The sequence below is a fragment of the Polyergus mexicanus genome, unplaced genomic scaffold, assembly GCF_030449975.1.
Source record: "Polyergus mexicanus isolate NDT 795.1 unplaced genomic scaffold, iyPolMexi1.0 SCAF_9, whole genome shotgun sequence".
Classification (NCBI taxonomy): Eukaryota; Metazoa; Arthropoda; class Insecta; order Hymenoptera; family Formicidae; genus Polyergus; species Polyergus mexicanus.
In genome coordinates this window covers 3,370,191-3,398,181 of record NW_027223329.1, presented here as the reverse complement: position 1 = coordinate 3,398,181, position 27,991 = coordinate 3,370,191, and the positions used below count along the sequence as shown (strand labels likewise).

The window sequence follows — 27,991 nt, the reverse complement described above, 5'->3', positions numbered from 1 at the left end:
TTATGAAATTTCTTTTAGAAAGTTTGGAAAAAAGAAAACCTACCCAAGTGTTACACTCTGATTTTTTTCAAATTTGGCACAAATGTAGAACTACCAAAAATATTTGACGCGTATTTTTTCATTTGTGCCCATAAGCGATTTTAGTGGATAGTTTAATACCCCTTCAATATTTAATCCTCTACCATTATAAGTACAACAAAAATGCATAAGAAACAAAATTTAATGCAAGATGGTAAAAGTTTTTTTGGATCGCTAATTATGAATGTAAGATTTGCAAAATTATTTGTTTAAATAATAAAATGTTGAAACAAATCAGCAAAAAAGTTGAAAAAATGCAGTATAGTGATCATATATTATAAGAGTAAATATTCGGGTATGTGATTCTAAATATGGCATTAAATTTGTATAGTGCATTGTTTTAAATTATTCAAACAATAAACGGTTTAAACAAATCAGCAACAAGATTGAAAAAAAAATTGAAGTGCTTGATTTAATTGAAGTGACTTAAGATATAAAGGATTTTTGAGTTGCTCATTACATATATGTTATTAACATACACAAATACACACACACCAAACAGCATACACACATTTTTCTTTACTATTGCATCAATAACCTTGCATTAAATAAAAATTAAATGATAAAGAAAACAAAGATCGTATATATTTTATACTTATTTACTTATATGATAAATGTCTTTCGCGCATAATCGAGATTAGGATTTTAAATCGACGAGCCTTGTACATGGTCACTATCATGTTCTACGTAAACTCTATCTCATTGTAAATATCTTTGCCAAATATCAAAAAAATTTCGAAAATTTTAGCGATTCTCTTATGAGTAAATTATAATATAATATATAATTTCTCATAATAGTAAAGCAATTGGTCTAAATTAAAACGGATGAAAAGCAGTAACCGATAAAATTAAGTTTAATTAAATTTACTTTTTCGAGTTGTCAAATTTAAATCAATTTTATTCTATATAATTATATATATATATATATATATATATAAAATTTAATATATTTATATTTTAAAATATATTTAATCGTATGTTTTATAAATTATATAATTAAATATAGTTTTTTTAAATATAATTCCAAATATAATAATAAATATAAAAAATACAATATATAATTCGAAAAATAAATAATAATATTTAAATTATAAAATAAAATAAATAATATTTGAATGGGACAATATTTGAAAATGAGAGACACATTCCATAACGATTCACAATCGTATAAGTAACAGAAGCTTCAAATAATTCCTCGAAGACTGATTGTATTTTCATTATTATTCCGTACTGTTACAAACTTATAACATGTATTGATTAAAAGCTTCTCGATCGGCGATAGATCGATTACGGATCTCGATGACGAGAACGTTGACGGGACGGCGCGATGAGAACGAGGATCCGGTACAATAAATAACGCGTGGATCCGGCATCGAATTAATCGATCGTAATCGATCGATTTGCCCTCCGTCCACCAATCTGCCCCGTGTGGGTTTTCAATTTGCACGGACCGTGGGGGACCCCGTACACACAGATCGCGCACATTAATCCAGCGATTACTGTATTCGAGCCTTACAAGAAACTTGTCGTTATCTCATCTAAAAAATCTTTCGCGTGATATATCGATATCATTCCTTTTACTTTTTTAGATTTTTAACGATACTTTCGACCTTTTTTTTTTTTGTAACGATAGAGTAAACCGCCATTTTTAGATCGCAATATTGTATTTCTTGCAATATGTAATTTCTTCAATAAAATTCGTATGTTTACACAAAATTTTATTAAATAATTTACATTTATGTGTGTAGATATATTTATAAATGTTATTTTAATCTTTAAATTATGTGCTCTCTTTTTTTATATTTTTATTAAAAGTTTATTAAATTGAATTTCATTTAATGATGTAATAAAAAGTAATTTAATAAATAAAATTTCATTTATTAAATGAAATTTGAATTCTACCCAATATTATACTTTAAAATTGCTTTCTCATATGGTATGCAGGTATACACGATAGACATTTCTTTCCTTTTATTCGCGAGTTTTACATATATGATTAATTCATCAAGCAAGTACACGTCTAAACGCACTAGAATTCGCACATTTTGTCGGCTCGCTTGTGAGTTGATCGATGATGGATAAAAATCGAAACATATGGCTTAGAGGGACAAAAGATCCGGCTTTTCAGTTACAGAGCTATTAGCGATGCTAATGAAGGATATCTATAGGCTGATAATTCTCTTCCTTTCTGGTGAGAGAGAGAGAAAGAAAGAGAGCTGTCTGCGTGTCCTCGATTGGCTGACGATTACCATACTGCCCACGCTGATGCAGCAATGTTAACACGCACAGATCGTGCGAGGTGGACAGGCAATCCCACAAACATACGTGATCAGAAGGAAATATCACTGAGAGCAATGACCCCTCCGATCGGCGAGACACTGGTCTCATCAGCGATTCATTGAAATCTCTCCGATTGCGATAACAAATTAATTTACGATACGATCTAGGGAGGATCGATGAAAGGACTCATTTTTATCGAATTTATCCCCGCGTAATCGGCAATTATGCAAACTTATAATCCGCTTTGCACGAAAACGTTATTTGACAATTTGCAAAATTTCGTTGAAGTTACGATCGACAAAAATATATTTGACAAGAGAGAGGGGTGAATGTACCAATCAAGTCACAGATATAAAAAAAAAAATATATATATACATAAAAAGTTGAGTGTCGGAAAAAAAAATTCATGCAATTGCGGGGAGCGATATAAGAATGCAAATTGCAAAATGTAATAATATAAGCGTGCAAAGGAATAAAATTCTGACCTTGTTCGCACTCATCAATATCCTCGGAGCAATCGAGTCCTTTATATCCGGTAGCACAGGAACAGGTGAAGGATCCGTTGATAGGGCTGGTGTCGCAGATCGCGCCCTCGTGACACGGATTCGACGTGCAGGCGTCGTCGAGATGACAGAGCAGCCCTGAAAAACAAAAGCGACCGTTCTTCTCTCTCTCAATTTCCTTTTTAAATTATTAAGAATATAAAGGAGTTACAATTTCTATTATATTTATTTCTTTAAAATACAATTTTATCGAGAAGTAATTTTTCAATCAAAATATTTCCCTGCCTTTTGTGTTGAAAAATGTTGTATCTTCGATCAATTTGACAATTTTTTTATAAAAACATAATAAATGGGATGAAAAAAAAATGCATATGATATATCTTGTAACAAATATTTTTACTCTCATTTATTAACGCGATAATAATCAGAAATGATCTACAATATGGAGAATCTGATTTGTATCATTCCGATTTCTTTCAATTTATAAATTATACAGACGTACAAATTATTACAAAGCTAATTGAGGAAATTGCCCTGACATCGTAAGCTTAGAGAGCGGCGATATACGATAAAATTGAGAAAACTGATCGTGGAATGTAATTTTCCTCGGCTCGCGTGTGTCGAACTTTTCTTTATTAGGCCCGGTAACGGTACCGAAGTCCTCGGGACATTCATATATAAACCAGAGTAAGTGCATGCAGATACAAGAGTACGCCCGCGACTAACTGTATAAGTATATCCGTATACTGGACTGGGAAAAGCACGCCTGGAGGCAACAAGGCGTCTGTACATGTGCGTGTCCGTTACTCTAACTCTTCTGCGAAAAAATTCTGTACCTCCTTATAATCTTTAAAAATAATAAATCGAACTGCAGAAACTCTGGTATTTATGTACGAATCGAGTGTTGGCATAACTAAAATCCGATAAAGCATCGAATTATTTATTTTGCAAAATTCATGAATAATTTATCGCGTGAAATATCCTCATCTACACAACATATGTACATATGTACGCGATAAAAATTTTTTTTTTTTTTTTTAAATTTAACATATCGCATAGCCTGAATAGTCTACAGTCTACAAATTTTTGTGTTAATTTAATATAATATAGGTATGTTAAATGGTGACATTTATACTATATTTATAATATTTCAACACAAAATTGCAAAGTTCATAGTTTATATTTAAAATTAATTTTACGTAAAATGAATATATTTTTAATGATAAAATTAATTTAGAAGAAAAGTTATTGACGATCTGCAGTTACTCTCACTTCTATTATAGAATAAAATCATCATTTTTTTCTTGTAAATTTTAACAGATAAATCCTGTGACTAACAATCCGGATATCTATTGTGTAAAATCAAAAATATGTGTACATTGTGTTACACTTTTTTCAGTTGTTTTAATAATTTGACATTTGAGTTCAATTAACACAACAGCGTTAAATATTTAACACAAAAATTTTAACCGGTATATTTTCTGAGAAAATATGAATTTTCCAACTGTATATTATGCGTATTGTATGTACGTCTATTGATTGCGATTCGACAGAATTGTCATCGCGCGATGTAAAACGTACGACTTCCAGGAACGAACGACGAGATGTCTGGCCGCGCGAGAGAGGAATATACCTGTATTTGGCGATCGCTGCCGCGCGAATCGATCTGAAAACCGTCCTCTATACCCTGACTAGTCGCTCTTCGCGCGCGAGTAAGGACAGAGAAACTCGTTTCCAGTCGCCAAGGTCGATACACGGCGAGAAGAAGCCGGCGGCCGAGAGGGGCCACGGGAGTCTTCGGAATCTCGAGATTCCGAAGGACCCGTTCTACGCAGTAGAGAGCATCATACCGGGCTCCGCACATGTGCGGTTGCACCTGCCGATGTATCCTCGTATCGTTGCAGTTACGAGCCTTGTTCCCTGACCATACTCGGTGTATCGAGTTAATTACCCTACTCACCCGCGACCTCGCCAAACTAAGCCGGAGAGCGATTCTGTTTATTCTTTAGGAATTTCCACGTCATATTTTCAAGATGCTATTCCGAATATACGTGTAGGATCTGGATACAGAATCATTTCAAACATTCAAACGTCCAAGTACACTTGGGTATACGTTTAGAGAAGATATGTCTACGTATACATAAGAGTATATAGGTATGACTACACTTTACACGTCAGCTCTATTATCGGATTTAATGAATCTATAGTTCTAAAACCTGCCAATTACAACTATTCCTCTGAAGAATGGAATGACCGCGATTGGCCACACTTAGAACTATAGATTTTATTAAACCCGATTAGGATAACGAGAGATTAAGATATAAATCTCGAGAATGATCTCGAGAGGACAATCCGGGAATTCTGCTATTATCATCTCGTCGCGATAATAAATTATTTCGGATCGATAATAAATTAAATTTGCACTTACCGGTCTTTCCGTAGGTACATTGGCAATAGAAGCTGCCGACGCGATCGATGCAGGTGGCGCCGTTGAAGCAGGCTGCACCTGCACAATCATCGATGTTGACGCTGCAATCGGGGCCGGTCCAACCGTTCACGCATATGCACGAGTAACTGCCGTGCGAATTCGTGCACGTCGCCCCGTTGTGACACAAAGACGGCCGTACGGAACACTCGTCCACGTCCAGCTCGCACTGCGTGCCCGTGAAGGCCGGCGGACACAAGCAAGAGTACTCGTTCACCCGGTCCATACACGTGGCACCATTTTGACAGAGATTGCCCGGACAATCGTCGATGTTCTCTTCGCAGTGAGCGCCTTGGAAGCCTGAAACACGAAAAGATCGCGATCCATTTTTATTCTCCATCTCTATTCAGAGTAGACATCATATCTGAATCTTAAAATAAGCATTTTGCGAATAAATAGTAGCCAAAATCGATGTGCCTGAGGAACCATCAGATAGATACATATGTAAAATGTAAAGAAGAGGTATATAAATATACCAGGTATATAAATATGAAACCGGAATTTTTGTATAGAAAATACACGTTTATTGTATGAAAATGATAAAAAATATTTTATTCGAAGTATTGCCCATTGCTAGCTACACATTTTTCCCCTCTCTCTGACAATTTGTGGATGCCACGCCAAAAAAACTGTTGCTCCTTTGAGGCAAACCAGTCATCGAGCCATTTTCGTACATTTTCGTAAGAAGTGAAGTGCTGCTCAGCAAGTGCGTGCCCCATCGATGCAAATAAGTAGTAATCGGATGGAGCCAAGTCTGATGAGTAAGCCGCATGCGAAAGTATTTCCCAACTAAACGCCTCAATCGTTTCCTTGACCGGTTTTGCTGTGTGCGATGGTGCATTATCATGAAGCAAAATCACTTTGTGTTGCCTTTTTTGATATTCTGGTCGTTTTTCACGCAAAGCTTGATTCAAATCGATCATTTGTTGTCGGTAGTGTTCAGTATTAACGGTTTCGCCAGGTTTTAGCAGCTCATAATAGATCACACCCTTCTTCCACGTTCTTCGTTTCTCACGTCAAAATCGCCACTTTTGAATTTTTTAAACCACTCAAAGCACTGTGATTTACCAAGAGCATGCTCACCGTAAGCTTCAACAAGCATTCGATGCGATTCTGCAGCAGTTTTCTTCAAATGGTAACAGAAAATCAATACTGTCCGCAAATCGTAGTTTCCAGGCACAAAATTCGACATGTTCAACGCTATTAAAAACTATGCTGTTGTATGAAACTTGTATTGTTGTGAGTTGAAAATTTTTATCAGATGTCAAAACAAGAAAATGGCGCCAATGACGCGGTTTGACGGTAACTACATTGACAGCTAGGGTCATCTATGGGCAAATTCCGGTTTCATATTTAGATACCTGGTAAGTGCGTAAAATAATTATATTGAAATTAATATCAATTATATATATAAACAGGTAATAAGGATCTTGTCGAAGATAAGGATAATGATAAGAAGTGACGCGCTATTATTTAAATAATTAAACTATCTTTCTTCCGTCGATAAAAACAGGATCGCACGGATATAATAATCGCGCTCTCAATCGCCGTAATTCGCTTCTATTGCTTGAATGCATTTGCATAAATATGATTCGTGGAGATAATCGCGGTGCTATTAATAATCGCAAACCGCTCGGGAATATTTTCTAATCTGCGTTTAACGGGAGGGACCGGAATGGTGAAAGAAAGACGATTATCCAAAAGGAACTCATTAGCACAACACGTTCGCTGGCGCGAAAAATCGAGACGCACGGCCGTTATCGGGCATTGATTTTGCCGCATCTATGAGCTCTGTTACACGGCACCCTTAATCGGGTTTAATAACATCCATAGTTGTGAAACTGGCTAATCACAGCTATTCCTCTAAAGAATGGAATGAATGTGATTGGCCAGTCTTAGAACTATGGATGTTATTAAACCCGATTAGGGGTGACGTGTAAACGTAGTCTATGAAATCTGCGTATCTCGATCGCCTCGACAGGTAGGCTCGAGTAAAGTAAAAAGAGATCGAGCTCTGACACGCCGAAAGAGGATACGAAGCGATGAGCTTCGATAGCCGTGAAATCGGCGCTCCGACTCGCTGGGACGGATTTCTTCCGGTCTTCATCAAGTCGCGCGAAGAAACGATAAGCAAATAGAGGCGGAATTAGAGACCGTGTCTGAGACCGTGTCGCTTTGCACGACGATTTTTACACCGTCAAACTGCCATTACGCGTAGTTCCGTCGTGAACGCCGTGTCTCGTCGGACATACGAGTAAATGCGAACGACGAGAAATTTCCGGATTGAGTCATTGTAAAAAAAAAAGTACTGACTGAAACTTCGGACGAAGTGTCTGCATCTTTTTTGTAGACACACTTGTCTGAATTTTCAGACACAGTGATGTCTTCTTGGAACTTTTGGAAAAAACAACTCTGATGATTAGGGCAGATCGTCTGACATTTCTTTCAGATATCCAGATCTGTAAAAATTCAGATAAAAATGTCTGAATTTTTAGAAAATTTTTTTCAATGATCGACACTTCTCGTTCCACGCGTTACGATATATTGCATCGTTGAATAAAAATTAGAGCTCTTCCTAGCGGACTTAAAACCGTCTAATTGGGGAGAGAGAGAGAGAGAGAGAGAGAGAGAGAGAGATGGAAATCGATGGTGGATCGGTCGAATCGACCTTGCATGACGCTCGATTATCCACACATTACGGACCTTTATTCATTCGCCATAGTTCGCTTTCTGCTCTCATTCTGCCGGGCAAAACAAACATTTGGACGCGCGGCGGCTAATGGATTCGCGACGATCCGTCGTGACTTGAGAAGTCTTGCATTACATGTATATCATTACGCCAACTCTTTTTGTTTACTGTGAATATATTTTCATAAAAATATAAATTTTATATATTCACATACACACACGCGCGCGCGCGCGCACACACATTACTTAAAAAAATACATCGTCAATAATAAAAAAACATGACTTTGTATCTCTTTCTTTCCTTCGTCCTTCTCCTTCTCGAAACCCGCCTTTATCAGCTATTTGCCCTGTGATACATACGTGATCATGGACCACGGTTAACATGGTGCGTATAATTTATGCCTCATAGAACATCCGACTATAGCCGCGGAAAGCGGCTGTATAACACGACGACATGAGATAGGACCACAATGGTGGTAAAAACGCCTGGATAGCCCTGTAGTGCCCGCGGCGTTATTATGCTAGAACCCCGCAAAGGATGCTTGTGGCATTAATATTAAAGAGACGCGAAAATAAATCGATCCGGCTGAAAACGCTAGAGATTCGCGGAAATTCATCAAAATCATTTCACGACTAAATGCTCGTAGACAGTTTTTATAGGATTCATTTTTTCATTCATCACAATAATTGATAAATATTCTCAGTTACTATTTTATAATGATACTACACTACAATTAATGGATAATAATCATTAATTATGTTTTTTGTGATAAAAATTATCTCGATGCCATATCACGATGATCGACATGATCCTTTTCGTTATCGTTTTATCGACATTTTGAGAGAGTGTGACACGATTTTCTCACGATAGAGAAACATATTATTATTTAGGAATTTCCAGACGATATCGATTTCTCGCAAGGTGTTCGCATATGGTCGCACTCGGAAGGTTTCGAGTTGGAATTTTGGTTGAGATTCATTCGAACAACCTTACGGAGGGCTTCTTCCCTTCTCGAGTTACCATATCAAAAGAGATACACGTTTTGGACGCTTACATCCTTTCAACTAAGGTGAAACTTTCATGATTTTAATGTATTAGGTGTACAACTTTGCTTCCTATAGATGGCTTTAGCGGTAAATAGTGGTCGAAATAAATAGATCATAGACGTCATGCAATAAACTTGGGCATCTGTCAACATAACCCCATAGAAACATTAGTCGATTTGTGTCTGCATCATAAAGTTATTCTCGATTGAAAATGTCAGTTTACGAGCCAAATTCTCGTCATTTGCGGGAGGTTTTAATTTTCTGCTTCAATATGAAGAAATCTGCGGCTGAGGCTCATCGAACGCTCTCAAATACTTATGGTGAAGCTATTAGTGAAAGAACGTGTCGTGAGTGATTTCAACGCTTCAAGAACGTTGATTTTCACGTCGAAGACTGGCATAGCGGTGGAAGAGAGAAGGTTTTCGAAGATGCAGAATTGGAGGCATTACTTAATGAAGACTCGAGTCAAAGTCAAAAAGAATTGGCACGATCATTGGGAGTGGACAATACTTTGAATCATAAATGTATAACTAGTTTTTTACAATAAAGCCTCGAATTTCGGAAAAAAAAACGGCGGAAGCAAAGTTGTACACCTAATAACATAACATTATTTACCCAAAGCGTAGTAAAAGTCAATTATCGGTAACTTGTATAATGGCGTGAAAGAAATCTCATGATATATGTCCGACATATAAAGATCATTAGAATACAAATAGAAAAAAAAAAAAAACTTTTTTTTACTCCAGACAATTATCGGATAACGCGAAAGAATCTTTCTGCGTGTAACATACGTTGCAAATTCTTTCCCCTCGTGATAACGCAATTACGATATTTCCCTCGCTTGAGGTCTTCTTCTTCGGGGGAGGACTCCGCTGCAAGAACAAAATTGCAGCGGTTCAGCGTTCGCGATGGCATTTGCACATTCCCTTCCTCGTGACTGAATTTCCTCCGAGATGCTCTGTTTCTTCTTCGCCCTCAATCTTTATTTCTCTCTCTCTCTCTCCCTCTCTCTGCCCTTCTCGCTCCGCGTTCTTCTCTCGCGCGTCCTTTCCTCTCCTTGCGTTCACCATGCGATATCGGCTGCCGAGTTTTTGAGTGAGGGGGCATAATTAAACGGCCTGACATCAAAAGCGGCATTCGACGGAATCTCATATTCCGTACAAAGTCGATCGATCCGGCAATCGGTTGCGGCTCTTGCGACAGAAAAGGCGCGCGCGAGCGGGAACGCGAGGACGATGCTTCGAAAAAGCATCGAAGGTTGCTCGGGCATTCGGGGGGAGGGGGGGGGGAGGAAGGCCGAGACCAAACGATTAGGGTATAGGTAGCCAGGCCAAGAGGGAAGGACAAGGGAGAAGAGAAGACGAGCAACGCCGTCCGTTCGGCGCGACGAATCGATTCCCGTTAATATCGATACCAGCGGGGCAAACAAAAGCGACGCTACCTCTTTTACCTAAGAATTGACCACGCGAGTATTTACACGTCCATTCGTTTTGCACACACATTCTTTTTACCTTATACATTCTCTCGCTTGTCCCCCTTCTTTTTTTCTCCCTACATGTTACTGTTCATCGGACAGCCTCAAAGAAATTGACCGGCGCCCTCTGCAGCCTCCCGTTTTTCGTCCATCGATCGATCGAGCAAACAAGTTTCCCCCGTTTTTTCGAACAATACAAACAGGCGCGAAAAAAGAGAGAGAAGAAGCAGCGATTAAAAGTTGCATTTTGCTAATATATATAGTAGCATTAATTTTTTGTTATATTTTGTATAATAAATTCTTTCGGGATATATAAAATACTATTTTTTATTTACTACTCCTTTCAAATACTATAAAATTACGCAACCAGCTGCTTTGTACGTTGCACGCTTTCCAAATCGTCGTCATTTCGGAAGAAAAGTTTTTACACATTTGGCAAATCGATTACGCACTACTAGAAATATTAAGCTGGAACCAAGACAACAAAAGCAAAATATTGTAGTTAACAATGAAGATTATCTACTGATGTATTGGCCGCGGTCACTGAAAATCTACATATCTCCACAAGAGATATTGCCCGTGATAGAGGTATTAGTCAAGCTTCAGTGTCGCGAATACTTAAAAAAAAAAACAAATTCCATCCATATCGCTACTCCAAGAACTATCGCAACATGATTTTAATAGACAAGCTTATAAATATATATATTTATATATAAATTTCTTATCTGAAGTGTTTATATCGTCTGAACATCCAAATAGGATACTTATTATCAAGAATACATTAAAGTCTAATCTATATTTTTATTTTTACAGATATTGAGGCAAGTTATATTTATAGTATTAATACATACTATTTCTAGAAATAAAAGATAACGAAGGATTATGAAATGAAAATGAGCTAAATACACTTTCTTACAAGTGTAAAATAGAAAGAATAAATAAAATAAATAAATAAATAATTTTAAAAAGCATAAATATAATATCATAATTTACAAGAGCTAGAGATATCACAATTCTAAAATCAGGACAATGATACGCGATAAATTGGAAGTAGACGGACAAATGTCCTGGACATTTTTATATTTCTATTCGTCGTTTACGATCTCATTCCATTTCCGAGATATTCATATATTACAGTTACAAAGTGGTCCCCTGTAGAGACGTCATTTTTCGGGGGATTTTCTCTATATCCCTGCGCCAACGCAGTAACGGATACACGTATCCTCGTCTCGAATAAGTTCCGCCCGACACGCGCACGTTGGCAGCGTGACGTCACGTGTGCGTGCAACGATCGCTCCGATATCTAGGGTGAGATCCAACGGACAATTGCAATTATGGGGGTTCATCCAGGTTGATTTATAAGCGACGGGGGCTTTTCCGTCCTTGTCTTACGCACCCACGTGCTTCTCTCTCGTCGCGCGTGCCCTTTTTTTTCTTCACCTTCGCGTATTTGCTTCCCTCCCCCCCCCCTCTCGCCCCTTCTCTCTAACTGCAAACACCGCTGGATCTTTTGTATTATGCTATCCGTGGTAGATGATAAGTCTTGCCTGGGGGAAGTTGGCGGATTTCCAGGAAGAGGAGGGTCGTATCTTATGGAAATCAGCTCTCGCATCATTAGCTCAGGCACCTTTCTTGGATACTCGTATCCTCGCGAAATATATTGCGTGTATGTGACAAGCAAGAATGATATACAAGTTTTAATAGTGAGTTAAAACTTTGATCAAAAAAAAAGAAAGAAAATGTGAAAAATTCTAATATCGGATAACTAGCACTTTTATATCTTGCTTAAAAAGAAAAGAAAGCATGTTATTTTATAAACGGATAATTTTATATAGAAATTAATTTCCTTGTACATATACGTATAATGAAAATGATGATTATATATCTCACACATTTTTATAATTAATATTTCTCTTAAGCGGATCCTATAGTGACAGGCGAACTCTGACGTGTTAGCGCCCTCATCTAAACGTAACTAAAAATGTCGATAATACCGACATTTTTAGTTCCCTTAATGACTTTGTCTGTTTTTATTGCATATGGTTTGAATACAATTTCAACATTGCTCACATTATGACATATATACTTTTCCATATATTTTTCAAGAGAAATAACACTTGATCATTTATGTATGTGCATATTATGTATATATTTTTGTGTACATGTATATGCATGGTATATAAGAAAAATATATATATATATACATATATATATCTGCGTAAGTTATACCTAACAAACACCAAATATATTTGTCATATATAGAGTGTCCCATTTTAATGTCCCACCCCAAATAACTTTTTTATTTTTGATTGTAGAAAAAAATGTTTCAAACAAAAGTTGCATGATTTTGAGGGGGCCAGATGATAAAAATATGGATTTGACCTTGAGTGACCTTTTCAAAGTGAGATCAATGTGATCGATGTTTTCTTAAACGGAAACCCCCATTTTTTTATTGCACATTCTTGTAGCTTATCTCGAGAGCTTTTCAAAACACTATAAGGATAATAGACTTAAGATAATATAAGATGTGTAAAATTGATTATTGATATTATCTAAAGCGTCATTCGTATTGCTAATAAAAAGAGTTCGATTTATAAACAAGTCCATTTTAGTCGGGTTTTCGCCAGCATTTTCGAGATACCATATATAATTCGATTAACTTCTGTAAAAATTAAATGATATAAAAAATTTAATTAATACGATTTATATAGCAACGTGCAATTTAAATACATAAATATATAATAATGTTTATGATTTACCTTCATTTAACCATAGCATGTTTTCTTTGGTTAATATATTACCATTTGTCCTGTTTCTAACTGGTTCTAAAACTGTATTATTTGGTTGTGGTAATTCTCTAGTCACAAGCTCAAAATAAAAATCTTTCTGACATAAATACGGTGACCAGACGTTCACCTTAAAACATCTCGCGTGTGGCGGGAAAAAGCGAGACGCACACAAATCTCGGAGCATTCTTGAAGGAGAGATACGCGAGAAATCTCAAGACGCGTGCTTTCGCGGACTGCGAGAACCCCGGGGACTAGTTACGGACCTGTCCGAATATTTTGCCTGGTATGTCTAACGTGATTGGTCCTTTCCTTCTCTAGCGGAGAGAAAAAAAACAAGAACACGAGAGTTTCACGTTTCCGTCGGAAATCCAGTAGCTCTCACGTCACGCAAAAATGACGGTCACGATCCGGACGTATCACCGAGACTTCCCCCATCACAAGGATATCCCTTTATTTCCCTTTTAGCGCTCTTCCGACACGTCGCGTCGCTTGTCACGACGCGTTTCATATCCCCTAGATCGTGTTTTCAGCTCGCAAGAGCGTGGTACTGTTCTATTTAAAAAACGAACGTTGAATATCTCCGATCATCGATGCTACGGCCGACGCCAAAAAAGTGCGTCTCTCGAAGACACGTATATGTTAAAATTTCCTACCATACGGCGAGCACCCTGTTCTGCGATGGTATAAAAGTAGCAAAAGGGACATCCGTGTCGAATGTCCTTTCCTCTATAAAACGCCCTATATTTCCATCTCACTCCCCTTGTACTCTCGCTGGTCATACCATCTCCTTCTCTCTCTCTCTCTCTCTCTCTCTCTCTCTCTCTCTCTCTCTCGTACGATTGCCTATCTCTTTCCTCCTCCATGGCGTACCCTTCTCTTCTTATGCCACCAGGCCTGCCTCCCCTCTCTCGTTTTCCCTTCTTCAACGCCATGGCACTACCTTCCTCCCTTCAATTGGGATCTTCCGTCTCGCTCTGATCCGCCCTCCCCCTCTGGGCCCCACAAGGCATGCTACGATGCAGTGCTTCTCAGTCGAGACCGAGGTGTGGCAACATCGCGAGAGCGGGTGTGCTTCCCGCTCTCGCTAGGATCCACGTGGTGGAGACTGTGGGAAAATTCTCATGCCGACAACGACGGTGCTCAACCGGCGGCGACCGATCGCGGGAACCAGTTCTCGCGCGCTTAAACTTCCTGCTTTCACGCTCCAGGAGAGTTTCACCGGCTTCGCGAAAAACGTATCATTAGGGCGTCGCGGGAAAATCCGTCGATGACGAACGACTAGCGGGCTCCATCTTTGCAAGTTATATGGGGAAAAATTGAATCGAGATACGAATGCGAGTTTCGAATGGCGACGAGGACGAGAAACCGAATCTTGATAACCAGAAATGATTTTAGGTTTCAACTGGAAATAGCGGGAAATGTATGCGCTTACTTCACTAGATCTCGAGCAATGTCAACGTATGTCAGATATCAGTTTAATATACAGCACGAATTATTGAGACGCACTGACAGCTCACTGAAACTTATGAAGTGAAGAGGAAGGTTAACTGCGGGGCCACCCCACCGAAAAGCATCGCTGGCATCGGATGGCCACGAGCACGCCACGGGGATGCCCATGGAAAAATTATTTGTCCGCTACCGAACGGGCGGGACAGAAAAGAATATTGTAATTATTTAAGGTTACGCGATCAATTATCGATGACGGAAATCTCGGAAGAACTCAAATTAAAACGTTTCGACAGATGATGTATCTGTATGACAAAAAAAAAATCATGTAAGATATATTCAACAAATATAAATTAGGGAACAAGTTCTCTTATAGCAACTCGCTATCTAATTATGCAAATTAACAATACTAGAAAAAACCAAATACTATCATAAGATTAGAATAATCTTGTTTAATATATGATTAGAAAGAATTAATTATATATATATATATATATATATATATATATATATATATATAATATAAAATATAATACATATTATGTAATTTATTTTATTTATTATACATATAATATATTATAAAATTAGTTACATATTATATGATTAATTATATAAAGAAATTTATTATCCTTTTTATATAATAATCCGATCTATTTTTTGAAGTGACAAAATTAAAAAAAATTTCTCTCTAATAATCGCGGATGACTTGTTGAAATTAAATTAGATGGATTGTTAAAATTATTATTTAAATTTAAAGTGTCCAGTCAGCTCATTCGCGAAGCGAGACGAGTTTTGGTTGCAAGCGCTTCTCGAACGCGTTTGCCCAATCGTAAACCCTTGCCGATTGACGCTGCGGAGCGCCGCAAAACGATCGGCGATTTCCGTGGCAATATATTGTATATTGTATATATTGGAGAAGTTTAAATCGCTGGCCGGGGCCCCGTACGGTTTCTCCGCTCGATTGTTTCGTGCCCTATCGCGCGCGCGCGCGCACGTGAACGCCGCATAATATGGCGACCGAATGGAAAGGAGGGCCGGATGGACGTCGGTATATGGGATTGGGAGTGGTCGAAGGTACTTTGGTAAAGCTGAGAGGGAGAGGAGAAGAGAGAGGGAGAGAAAGAGAGAGAGAGAGAGAGAGAGAGAGAGAGAGAGAGAAATCGGTTTATTTGAGAGAAAAAGGAATCAGTTCAAGTAAAAAACAAAGAAGCGCAATTCAAATCGCAATACGATCTGTTTGTGAATTAGATCTGCTTGTGCGATACACATACAAATGTTATATATATATATATATGTGTGTGTAATATATTTTATTTTTTATTATATATTAATCTATTACGTTTATATATAAATAAGCAGATTGTGTGTATATATTATATAAATGTACATTTATATATTTTTTAATGTCAGAAAATAATCGATATATCCAAGATAGCATCCAACTTTACATAAGAGACCCGTAATATTTTATTAAGTAATATTATCAATCATAAAAATTTGAGACAGGAAAAATTTAAAATTTTATCCTAGAACGCGTATCAAGCCATTTATGCTTATTTTTAAAAAAGCGAGAACTATCCAAGTGACGAAGAAAAAGATGGATGAAAAAAGAAGATATTTATTTATAAGTCTTACTCCGTTACAACGAGCAATATAATGCATCCTATCGCATTTCGCTCCGAAAAGATCTTTTCTTGTCTCTGTCATTATTCTTTCCGTCTTTTCTCCGAGCCTCAATTTTTTATCTCAGCTCCGGCGGAGAGAGAAAGAGATCCACCTTCTTCATCTCGCGAGAATGCGCGTCCGTTTTTCTGGTTAAGAAACGTACGCAAGAGGGGTAAGAATCATCGATAAGCGTAATTTGAATGGGTAATGGCTTCACCCAAGAGGTGGGTCCCCCGGTTAATGACGGGCTCCGAGAGAGATCCGACTGACAAGATGCTCTCCCTCTCGCCCCCCCCCCCCAACCCCTCGTTCTCCCAAAGCCATTTCGCTATGACCTGATCGCGATTGGAAGACGTTTTCGGCGCGACTAAGAAGTGCCGATAATACGGAACGTGCTTTTCTTCGGGAAGCAGATTCATTCCTTTTCTTATGGCAATTGCTGAGTAAGCTATTCTTCGGGATTGTAATACATAATGCAAAGAAGATTCACCAGAGGAAATATTCTTATTTTAAAATGCTATTATTTTCTAACAACCATAAAAGAATAAAACAATTTGTATATTATAATAAATATAATAAATAAATATTATAATAAATATATATTAAAATAAAATAAAATAAAAAATATATATGTATCTTTTAACTATTTCTGTTTATTAAGTTACTGATAATTCAATGAGATACTTAATAATAATTAGAAAAAGTAAATGCTATAAAAAAAAAAATAAAAAAATAAACAAAATAATCTTGACATAAATATAAATTAATACAAATGAAAATCATCTCTTCATGGATTTATAATAATGACAAGATTTCAAAAGAACGAGATGCGACGTCGCTGGGAAAAATTCTGACGATTTCGAAAGTCTGGATCGACATGAAGAAAAAAAAAAAGTCGGTTACCGATATTATGACGTGGTTAATCCATGCACACTGTATATGAAATACAAGCGGTGGAGTCTCCTGAAAATCCATGAATAATGCATGCTAAAAGTTCCCTAATTCGAAGATACCTCAGAACGAAACGTCGTTGTTGTTCGTTCGCGGTCCGTATCACTGAATCACTTTTCGAGAGATCGCCCTTGCGAGAGATGAAAGAGTAAATACGTAAGCACGACATAATATTACAACAAGACGGAGACGTAGATGGGAGATGTGAAATTCTCCAGACGCGCGCCCTCTATCTAAAACGGAGCGTCTTTCTGTAAACAAACTCGTGGAACGTTTTACGAGCTAGAGACCCTCGAGGCGAGCTCGTAACCCCATCTCTCACGAGTCTCAAGATTAAATAAACACATTTACGCGATTGTGTTGCGATCGCGTAGGTCCCGAGAGAGAAATACATTGCATATGCACATGACATGATGAAATTTCAAGCGAAATTATTCTGCGATTTTGTTCGGATTGTCATGTAAAAATTATAATAACAATGATTATAACGATAAACGATGTACGGGAGATATCATTAATTTAGAAAGAAATATTTTCCAAAATTATTGCCAATAAAACAAAGCTATTAGATATACATTTAATTAATTTACACATTTCTCCTAGTTCAAGCGATTTATTTTTCGGTTATATTCTTGAAACGTAAGTTATTCTTTTTCAGAGTATACGAAAAAAATATGGGATTTAATAATTTCCGAAAGAATTTCGTGTGTTTTAGGAGGCTGTAATCCTTTGAGGAATGTATGCACAGATCGTAGGATGAGCGAGGTGGATGTATAGCAGGTACAAAACGATCGGCAAAAATCGAGCTACCCAAGACTTAATGATTTGTAACGTTTTTCCCAGAGAGAACCGTTCTCTCTTCGTTATTTTATCAGAAGAAAGAAATGGAGCGAAAAATTACGCAAGATTGTACAATTAGATCAATGGAAAGAAAATTTTCACGTGTAATTGTCAGCAGTGCGATGACGGAGAGCAACCAGTGGCGCGGTGGATCAACAGGTGGTTCGACGTTCAACAGGTGGTTTGATGATCAACAGGTAGTTTTTGCTCTATATGTCGCGATTCTGATTAGTGTCTTAATTGAGGACAACGGTACACGATCAATCTATCAGTAAACATATCATGGAGCGAAAAAAGCAAAATCTCTGCGCACAGAGTCTACAATAACATTGTCAGATTGAGAGAGAAATCTGAACGGAATATAAATGATCGATATCGCTATCAATCTAACAAGAAAACACTGGTTATTGTGACAGATATGTTATAAGAGCAAATTAGTTGTATTATAAAAAATGTATATAGTCAGTCATCAATATTCTTATTTTAGTGCTATCTTTTTCTAATAATCTTGTAAAAAAATAAAATATAATATATATTCTCTCAAAATGAGATATATCAAATAAAATAAAATAAAATGTATATTTTTTTAACTAACTTTATTTATTAAGCTATTCATAATTCGATGAAATATTTAATAATAATTAGAAAAAGTTAATACTACAAAAAATAAGCAAAATAAAGTTTCGACATAAATATAAATTATGATAAAAATGGAAATCATCAATCAAAGAAAAAATATTATAAAATTATTATTAATTATTATAAATTATTATTATAAAATTATGAATAAATTCAAATCGTGTATCTAAAAAATTGCAAAAATTATATGATCCAGATAATGATTCTGAATATAATAATTTACTTAGGGCGAATCGAATACGAATGTTAAGAGAAAACTACTGAGCAAAGAACACTCTGCTCTAGACCGATACTTTGGTGCAACAAGTATAAGACAATCAACAGATAGTTTTCGCATGCCAATCTCGTCCCGCTGCTTCTAACATCCTCCCTTGATCTCTGAGTATACATACATATCTCCGGGGAGAAACAGAGAGAAGCATCACCCAAGTAGAGAAAGAGAAAGGTGCAGTCCAAAGAGAAGAAAGATATACATAATAAAAGAAAGAAAGACAGAGAGAAAATCCCCGACTACATAGACAGATATACCTCATCTTCGCTATCTTTCTCTTCGTAAAACAGTGTGCGCGCTGAATGTCTGTGTGTGCACGTGTATTTATTTGCGGCCACACGTATAAGTGACCGTATACGCATGTTCGTGCACGTGGTACAGGTTATACACAGACACCGGCGCTCGAACAATGGGGCCGTCACGCGGCTACCATTCTTCAGGAACAATCGGGGTGAGGGGAGCCTTTCTTTCTCGGCGCTGGCCGACCACGCGGGATCTCATGCCGCTTAAAAAGGACAATCTCCTCCTTATTTACGATTTGGGCAGCCTAGCCTCATCTTCTTCTGCCTTCGTGGTTCTCATCTCATGCCTCTTTTTCCTGTCTCCCCCCCCCCTCTCTCTCTCTCTCGCTCTTTTACTCCCCTTTAGTCGCCTTGCTCGGCTACGTGGTTTCCTCGAGGTATCTGGACATAGGAGTATCATCAAAAAATCTCTGGCTCATATACACAATCTTGTTCCATTAGTCACAAGTTGTTCAGTCCACGCGACACGCCCATCCGTTGAAATTTTTCACGAGATTTTCCGAGCGGAGCATAAATTTCGAGGCTCCGAAATATGCTGCGTCACGTGCTCGGTTTAGAGTTCGCCGTGCCTCTTTGTAAAATTGATTACGAAGAGAACAAACTTCACTACGGGTTTGAGTAAGAGTATATGTCCGGGTCCACTCTCTACCGCAATAAATAGACCGACATGATTAAGAAGCGTCGATTCTTGTAAGTTTAACGCAGTCTATTACTTATCACCGAGAGAATAAGACAAATCATGTAAATAATCGTGGAGATTACTGAATCTACGCTTTTATATTTGCATGGAATTTTAAATATATAAAATAATATGTATAAGTTATTCTAAAAATACAAGCGCAAACGCAGTTTTCAATTATTTTATAATTATAAATCAAAATTCGGAACTGAAGTAATTTCATCACTTTTAACGTTTGCATTCCCAAGCTTCGCGTTTTTTCTCTAAAATACTGCAACAAGTTATTAGCCATTCGAAACTAGCACGCTCTTGGCAGATAGAGCCAATTTATAGAGCTAATTTATGCAAGATCATTTTATCGATCGTAAAAACATCAGTTCTCACCGAACGCGAATCATTGCTTATTGTTTGTCAGAACGGACAGATATTACATTTATCAAAGAGACACATCGATCGCGATCAAACGCAAATTAGCTAGAGGGCTTACTAGAGGAGAGTAATATTATTCTCTGTTAAATTATCGTTGGTCGAAACAGCCGTTTCGATTCGAGAATTGATTACGTGAATTATTAGGAAAGATTTCCATTTTTATCTCGTGTCTCACTTTTATCAAATCTTCTTCGGTATTAATGCATAAAACTTGTTTAACAGGTATTAATTCGCAACGTAGGAAATAAATATTTCTCACAAATATTACAATAGATGAAAAGTGACCTTCGCTATTTTTAGTGAAAATAGAAGTTTGCATAATCCTAAAAAAGATATTTAAACAATGTGATTTTAGTATATAATTTATATAAAATATATTATATATTAGAATATTTTTATAATATATATTATAATATTTTGATTACATAATTATTATATTATTTTATATTATATTTTTATATGTAATCATATTTTTATTTTTTTTATATATTTCTTTATATATAATCACTCTCTCTATATTTTATATAAGATCTTTTCGTGATTGAAGAATCGAAGACGGACAAAAATAAAATCTTCAATATCCCCCGAAATCACGATACGGGTCTAACGACCATAGCGAGGTTCGTCAAGTACAAGATGAAGTAATAGATGGAAAGAAGAACATGAGACACGGATAGAAAGAAGGGCGGTGGGAGGGAAAGGATGCAAAGAAAAGGATAGAGTGACGAGGACATTGGAGACGATAGAGGCAGAAGATGAGAAGAGTGCAGTATCACGGTTGCTTTATCTCGCTGCGCTGAGGAGCCTACGAGAAGTTGAAGAGTACTCCGCTTATACACGAACGCGAGTGGAGAGTATATTGTGTGAGGAACAGAGCCTTCGTACGCATACCGTTGTCCTCTCTCTCTCTCTCCCCTCCCGCTCCTCCTTGTTCTACCCGCCGTTCACCTCCTTCACCTCTTCTTCCTCGTTTAACCACCATCACTTTGCTTCGGGAGAAGAGGTTTATGGGGAGAACGCGGGTGGAAAGGTGATAGAAAGAGAATGAGAAAAAGACGAGAATGAAAGAGAAGGAGGGGGAAAGGGTAGTTAAGGGAAGGAAAGGGAGAGAAACTCGCTGAGTAAGGGGGCGTGGGTGCGCCCTTCATGATTTACATATGCGTATTCTATACCTTATTTACTGCGTCGATCATCTTCCACTTTATCTCCTCGCGTGTGGGTTCGGCTGCGCCAAAGAAAGAGTATGAAGATGCATGCGAAGAGGAAGATGCGAATGAAGACGATACATAGATATAATGAATGAATTAACTTAGTTGAAAAACTTGAAACTTTAGATGCTTCTGTAGAGCAAAAAAATTAGTTCCGAGAAGTATTTATTTTAATGTTTTCTAAAATACTTTTTTAGTTACAGAATGCGAAAGGCAGTTGTTCCCATGAGGATGCTGCACTTGCTAAAGATGTACTTTAAATCTCAAATGACAATTCTTCCTTGGACCTATACACCTCGCTGTATGTATTCCTCCTCGTCGCAGGAACAGAACTCTAAGCATCTGCTTGAAAGGATACATATTATGGAAAAGACGATTAAGAAAAATTATGAAATTATACAAAATATGGAAAAGACGAATAAGAAAGAGGATCATATCTTTTATATTTTATAGGTGGGAGAATTAGCAAAAGTGTCAAGTTATTTATTCGATTGAAGATCTTATAATACAAAGGATAATATAAAAATTACTTCGCTGGTTCAATTAGATAAAATGGTTGAAAAAGGAAGTAAATTTTTGACAGAAGATGAGATTAAAAGATGGAGGGATTTTCGGAAGAAACTTGAACGCGGAAAAATCCAAGTGGATCAGTTAAACGATGCTTTAAAGATGGCATCGCAGTGGCGAAGTTCATTGGCACAACCCAAATATTTGCCAGTGACCATTACTGACTTTGAGTAAATCAGACAAAACCGATGAAATTGACGTCAAGAATGATAACGAAACTCTCGAAAGACAAAGACACACCGGTGACTTTCCGTCCATAGACCAACTTACTTAAAAGGAGAAGCGTGTATAGGAGGGAGCGGATAAAAAATGACGGCGAGATAATTGACGTATGTCAAGTTTCTCTTTTCTTTTCTTTCTTTTCTAAAGAGCCGACTCGCTCACGGTAACCTCGGGCATGCCGCGGTTAATTGTCGTAACTGCCTTCGGCCGAGTAGCTTTGAAGGTAGTTTATACGAAGCGAGCGCAAAAGACAAAGAGCGCCGAAAATGACGAGGAGAACCTTCCTCGTGACGCACACGCGGCTTGTACAAGACCCGATGACAGCCTGACGAAGTACTTCTCTCCCCCGAACCCGGACAAATGTCGGCCCGAGAGATCGCACGTCCAGGATCGCATCCTTAATTGAAAGTATGATTGGCAAGGGTGATTATTAAATGCGTGCGAAAAGAAAAAAAAGGAAAGTACGAGAGACGAGACGAGATTTAATCTCGCGTCGCGATCAATTTCTATAAGAGATTGAAACTGAGATTGATATTGGATGTGGCCTACACATGAATTGTCATATACGTATGTATATACTACCATTTTAGTTTGGCAGCGGGACGACGCGTGGCGCCGGGCGTAGAGTCGCGGCCTGGTAATCGAGAGATTCCAGGTTCGATTTCACTTGGGTCTCGTCCTTCCCATATGCCTTAAAAGAGGTTTTTCCACAGATTATCATATAAAACTCTATCTCCCATATGCCTCAGAAAGAGGTTTCACATTATCCTATAAATAATTTCTCCCAGAAACTTATTCTCATTATAACTTGTTGTTAGCCAGAATTTGTTGATCCATCCTTGATCACAAGCGGCCAGATAAATTGAAAGAAGAAGAAGAGTTTGGAAGCAATTGGGAATTGTTAACTAAAATCATCAAAAGTCATGTTACAGATATTTTATTATAATCAAAAGATTATGTATGTATTATTATATATTACTATTTGTTATTATTATTTTCATTATGTATTACTATAAATTATCTTTTGTTTAACCAAAAGGTATGACTGTTTCCAAACTTTTGAACTTTTCCGTTCAAAAGTCACACTTTTGAAACAGTCATACTTTTGAAAAAGATAAAAATTCTGGGTTAACTTTCGAAAAACCCACCCATATGAAATAATGGGTAAAAATACCCAATTCTTATGTATTTTTGCCTCCTGAATACGAATATAAAACTAAAAATGGCGGTCGGACTTGCAAATCGAAGAAAAACACAAAAATCCAACCAAACGCGAAAATTCAATCCATGTTCGAGGGATGCATTTTTATTAGTAATAATTCACCCCTGGGATATAGGTTTAGGTTAGGTTATATCTTCCGGAAGTGGAGCCCCCCCCCGTAGGGGAGGGAGGGGGCGGAACTCACTGTGTCCGCGCATACACTTTCCCATCCATACAATAATTGTAGGATGGACTTCGCTTCGCGTTGTAAAGTATATGCGTGGACACAGTAGGTCCCCCCCTCCCCCCACGGGGGGCTCCACTTCCAAAAGATACCTAATCCAAATCTATATCCCAGGGATGAATTATTACTAATAAAAATGCATCCCCTTATCTTTTTTTGTTGGATTTTTGCGTTTTTCTTCGATTTGCGAGTCCGAACCATTTTTAAGTTTCATATTCGTGGTCAGGAGGCAAAAATATATAAGAATTATTTCATATCGGTGAGTTTTCCGAAGATTTAACGAATTCTGTTATACATAAACAATCAACGCTAATAAAACAAAGCCATATGTATTTTTTCGTACAACAACGTGTTTTCTGTGAATGAACTAGAACTATTGTACATAACTAGATAGATAGACTGTATCAAAATAAATGAGGGCGCTCTACATTGCTTACCTCTACTAAGCGCGCGTTAAAAAAAAAAAGTACATTCTATTTATATATAATGTATATAAGACACTATCAATATAATACTGAAATAAAATAGAACGAAAAAAACATAAATATCGAACTTTTACTCAACAAATTCAAATCTGTTCAAATTTATTATCCAATAACGTAAGCTGTTTATTCCTTTTCATCACACTACTATTTATAAAATATTCTGTAAATCTTGATTATGTTTCTTCTTCCTTGAAAGTATATTAAGGCCCCTTTAATAAGCTATATACATCATCTGCCTTCTTCTCAGCTAAATTCATGTTACCTTCAAAGAAGATATCAGATTCATTATATTCATTTCTCGATTCATTCAATTCATATTTCATAAAAATTAAAAATAAAATTCATTAATTAACAAAATAAATTCTTATCCATTTGTCCTCGATAATCATAATATAACCTAATTTTGTCCAAAATGACATTGATTAAAAGGAATCGCTTCTCTTTTTTGCACTATTCCGCGATACTATAATTTATAACATTAATAACGCATTATCGAGGTGACGGTGACACGGTTTTATCGACATTTTCATCTTTGGCCGCGATCGAAAACGACGAGAACCGATTTCGCCATCGAGATAAACAAGAGGAATCGGGAAAGAAAGAGAGAGAGAGAGAGAGATAAAAACGGGAAAAGACAAAGAGAACGGCCGATAGACTCTCCTCTCTTTCGAGACGGTCGAGTAAATCATGGGAAGAACATTCGTGAGAGTCTTGCGGGAAAAAAGATGGAAAAAGGATGAGGAGGGAGAGAAAGAAAGAGAGAAGAACCACCCGTTCTCGTAGACGATCGATGGAGAGAACGCGAAGAGAGAGATAGAAGAAAGGAAAGAGAGAAAACGGAGTGGGAAAGACGAGAGGGATGTGAGCCGAGAAGAAACGTAGAGTTTTGGTTCGACATATCAGCCCGAGGTGGTCACGAGTCCTGAGCGGAGGGCCCGCTAGTGGGTGGGACCCTCCACTTCGTGCCTCTACCAGGCTCTTCTTTCCTTTCTCTGATGCTCGGTCGGCGCGAGTGTGTGTGTGTGTGTGTGTGTGTGTGTCTCTTCCTCGCTCACTCGCTCGTCCTTTCGCTCGCTCGCTCCTCAACTTCAGCGTGTCTAACGACAATTTCGCCTAAAGCGAGATCGGCTTAGTCAGTTTCGCGTTTTTTTCGCGGTTTTATGCAGCACGAAAGCGACAGTTGTTGTCTCGCAAACAGACAAGAAAAAAAGATGCGAGGAAGTGAGGATAAAATGTGCAAGGGAATGAACGCAAAAAAGAGAGAGAGAAAGAGAGATAGTACAAGAAATGAAAACAAAAACATTATAAATCGATAAAGCAAGCTTATATTCTCTTTTGATGTTACAATAGCAGATCAAATACGGAAAAAGCTATTTTTCCGACCAATATATTTATATTCGCTTGGTAAAAAGTAAGAAAATATTCATCGATCCCTTTTCTTCGTGCATTAGATAAATATCTTCGGAAACGAGATGAGAAACACACTCATCATACACGTTTGAATATCAAAGAAATTTCAAAGATCTGAAAAAAGCAAACTATAGGAAGGGGGGCCCCGCAGGACTATCTGAATAAGGATCACCGGCTTATGCACATGGCTATTGATTCTGATCTGTTTCTTGTCGATTTGCATGTTACCGCTTGCCCTGGACAAGAAACGGAGCACGGTCGAGATACATGGCGGTAAGCAATTACGCGAGATTCAGAGATCGAGGATAAGCGGGACTCGGTAAGTCCGCTTCTCTCTCGGCAAGGGAGATAAAAATTAGATAACATTCTCCAGGAAGTTTAAAGGATTCGCATGATTAGCGAGTATAATCGGCGACATGAACGAATGGAAATTTGCCATGGGATTTTCGCTCGTCGCATTAAAATATAACAGATGTTCATTCTCTTACATAATTTATATCTCGTATAATTTGAAGTTAAATCCTTAAAAAAAACTTTAGCTACAATGTTTTGCGAGAATGAGTAGAAATTTCAAACACATACTAACTGTCTTCAAAATAATTTAATTGTAATGCAAATATCTCGAGATATATGAGACATCTAGAAATCGTCTAAAGATTTGTTCCAATTTTCTTTTTTTTTCAGCAACTGTAAAATTATTTTATAAAATAGAAATGTAGATAATTAGGTAAAACTGTTGACAAGCCATTAAGAGCCATCTTCCTAATTTGACACTCTGAAAATAAGGCAGGTTTTGGGAATTTTTTTAAAGAAAAGTATAAAACATTAATTCCAAACTTCCACCTTTATTATGTAACATTTCAAATATATCCTGAAATTTTTTCAAATAAAAATATTTGTTTGTTTCGGAGTTATAATAATTCAATCAGGATGTCTAAAATATATATATATATATATTCATAACGAATGCACATATCTATTTTATAAAATAAGTTTACAGTTATGCCTTTTAGAAGGAGACACAGACAGTTTGTGAATATTTTTTGAACCTTCATACAATTTGAACAACTAATTAAGAAAGCATGTATACGTTACGATGTCACCGCGTAAAGGGAGCAATAAATCCTCATTCTTCGAATTATTCCTCGGTGCTCGGTGCGTAGGTCGGTCGGTTGGTCGTTCGATCGCACGCACACGCACGCATACACGCGAAGGTCGTATAGAATGTAGGTGGGAAGGTTCAGAGAGAGACCGAGGAGAGAGGAAGGAGGTGGAGGAGATGTTCTCCTCCAACGCGTGGCGCGTCTTTGCTCTTGTTGTTGACCTGTCTCACTATCTTTCTCCAGACGGCGGCAACAAAACCGCCGTGACTCGCACAACTCGCTCGGGGACCGAACAAAAACCACTTTGTTCTAAGGTAAATCCATCTTAGGTACGTATATACGAACCTCGTCCTCCCCCGCCGAGGCCGCGAAAGGTCGGGTCCCGAGAAGTCGGCATCTTCTCCCTCGACAGAGCGAGGGCGAAAAAGCGAAACGAATCAACAGGAAATTGTCTTCGAAAATTCTCCTTTCTTCCTCGGCGCTCGCTCCTTAATCCCCTTTTCATCGGTATATCGCGCAACTCTTATGTGAATCTCCGCTATATTCTAATATGTAAATTCTTTACACATTCAATCTCATTCATACTATTAGTACAGACAATTCGATATTTTAAATAATTATTTAATCAGACAATCTCCCTAGAACAATATCTCATGTCGAATGCACATGTCATTTTTACAAAATAATTTTTATTTTATATATACATATATATTTATATATCCCTTAGTTTTTCTCAACAACTGTACAATTATTATTTCATAAAATTGACATATACATTCGGCATTAAATAATCATTGCATTTTTTAATATAAAAAATAGTATAATTTAAAATAAAAAAAATTCTCCGTCGAGATGATTAAAAATTCATGTTGTATTTCATTAGTTATTTAAAATTTGATTAATACCATTGTCCGCTCGTGGCGAGCTTAGATTAATGCACTTCGGTCGAATCGGCCATAATCGCGGACATTATGCACGACTCGAT

The 27,991-nt window shown here is 37.3% G+C and overlaps 2 protein-coding genes across 2 annotated transcripts in view; one reads left to right on the top strand and one right to left on the bottom strand.

Annotated features, from left to right (window-relative positions):
- The window catches only part of N (neurogenic locus Notch protein), a 99,744-nt gene extending 94,102 nt beyond the window's left edge, over nucleotides 1-5,642 (bottom strand). Inside the window, exons 1-2 of the mRNA XM_070301632.1 lie at nucleotides 5,290-5,642; nucleotides 2,844-2,999 (exon numbers count right to left, since the gene is read on the bottom strand). Of these exons, the coding sequence (XP_070157733.1) occupies nucleotides 2,844-2,999; nucleotides 5,290-5,572 (439 nt within the window). The 5' untranslated portion in view covers nucleotides 5,573-5,642. The remainder of the gene's footprint in view (nucleotides 1-2,843; nucleotides 3,000-5,289) is intronic.
- A 16,684-nt stretch (nucleotides 5,643-22,326) lies between these two features.
- Nucleotides 22,327-27,991, top strand: part of LOC138936445 (notch homolog 2 N-terminal-like protein A) — a 74,286-nt gene continuing 68,621 nt past the window's right edge. The window contains exons 1-2 of the mRNA XM_070301867.1: nucleotides 22,327-22,511; nucleotides 22,711-22,896. Coding sequence (XP_070157968.1) covers nucleotides 22,327-22,511; nucleotides 22,711-22,896 — 371 coding nt within the window. The remainder of the gene's footprint in view (nucleotides 22,512-22,710; nucleotides 22,897-27,991) is intronic.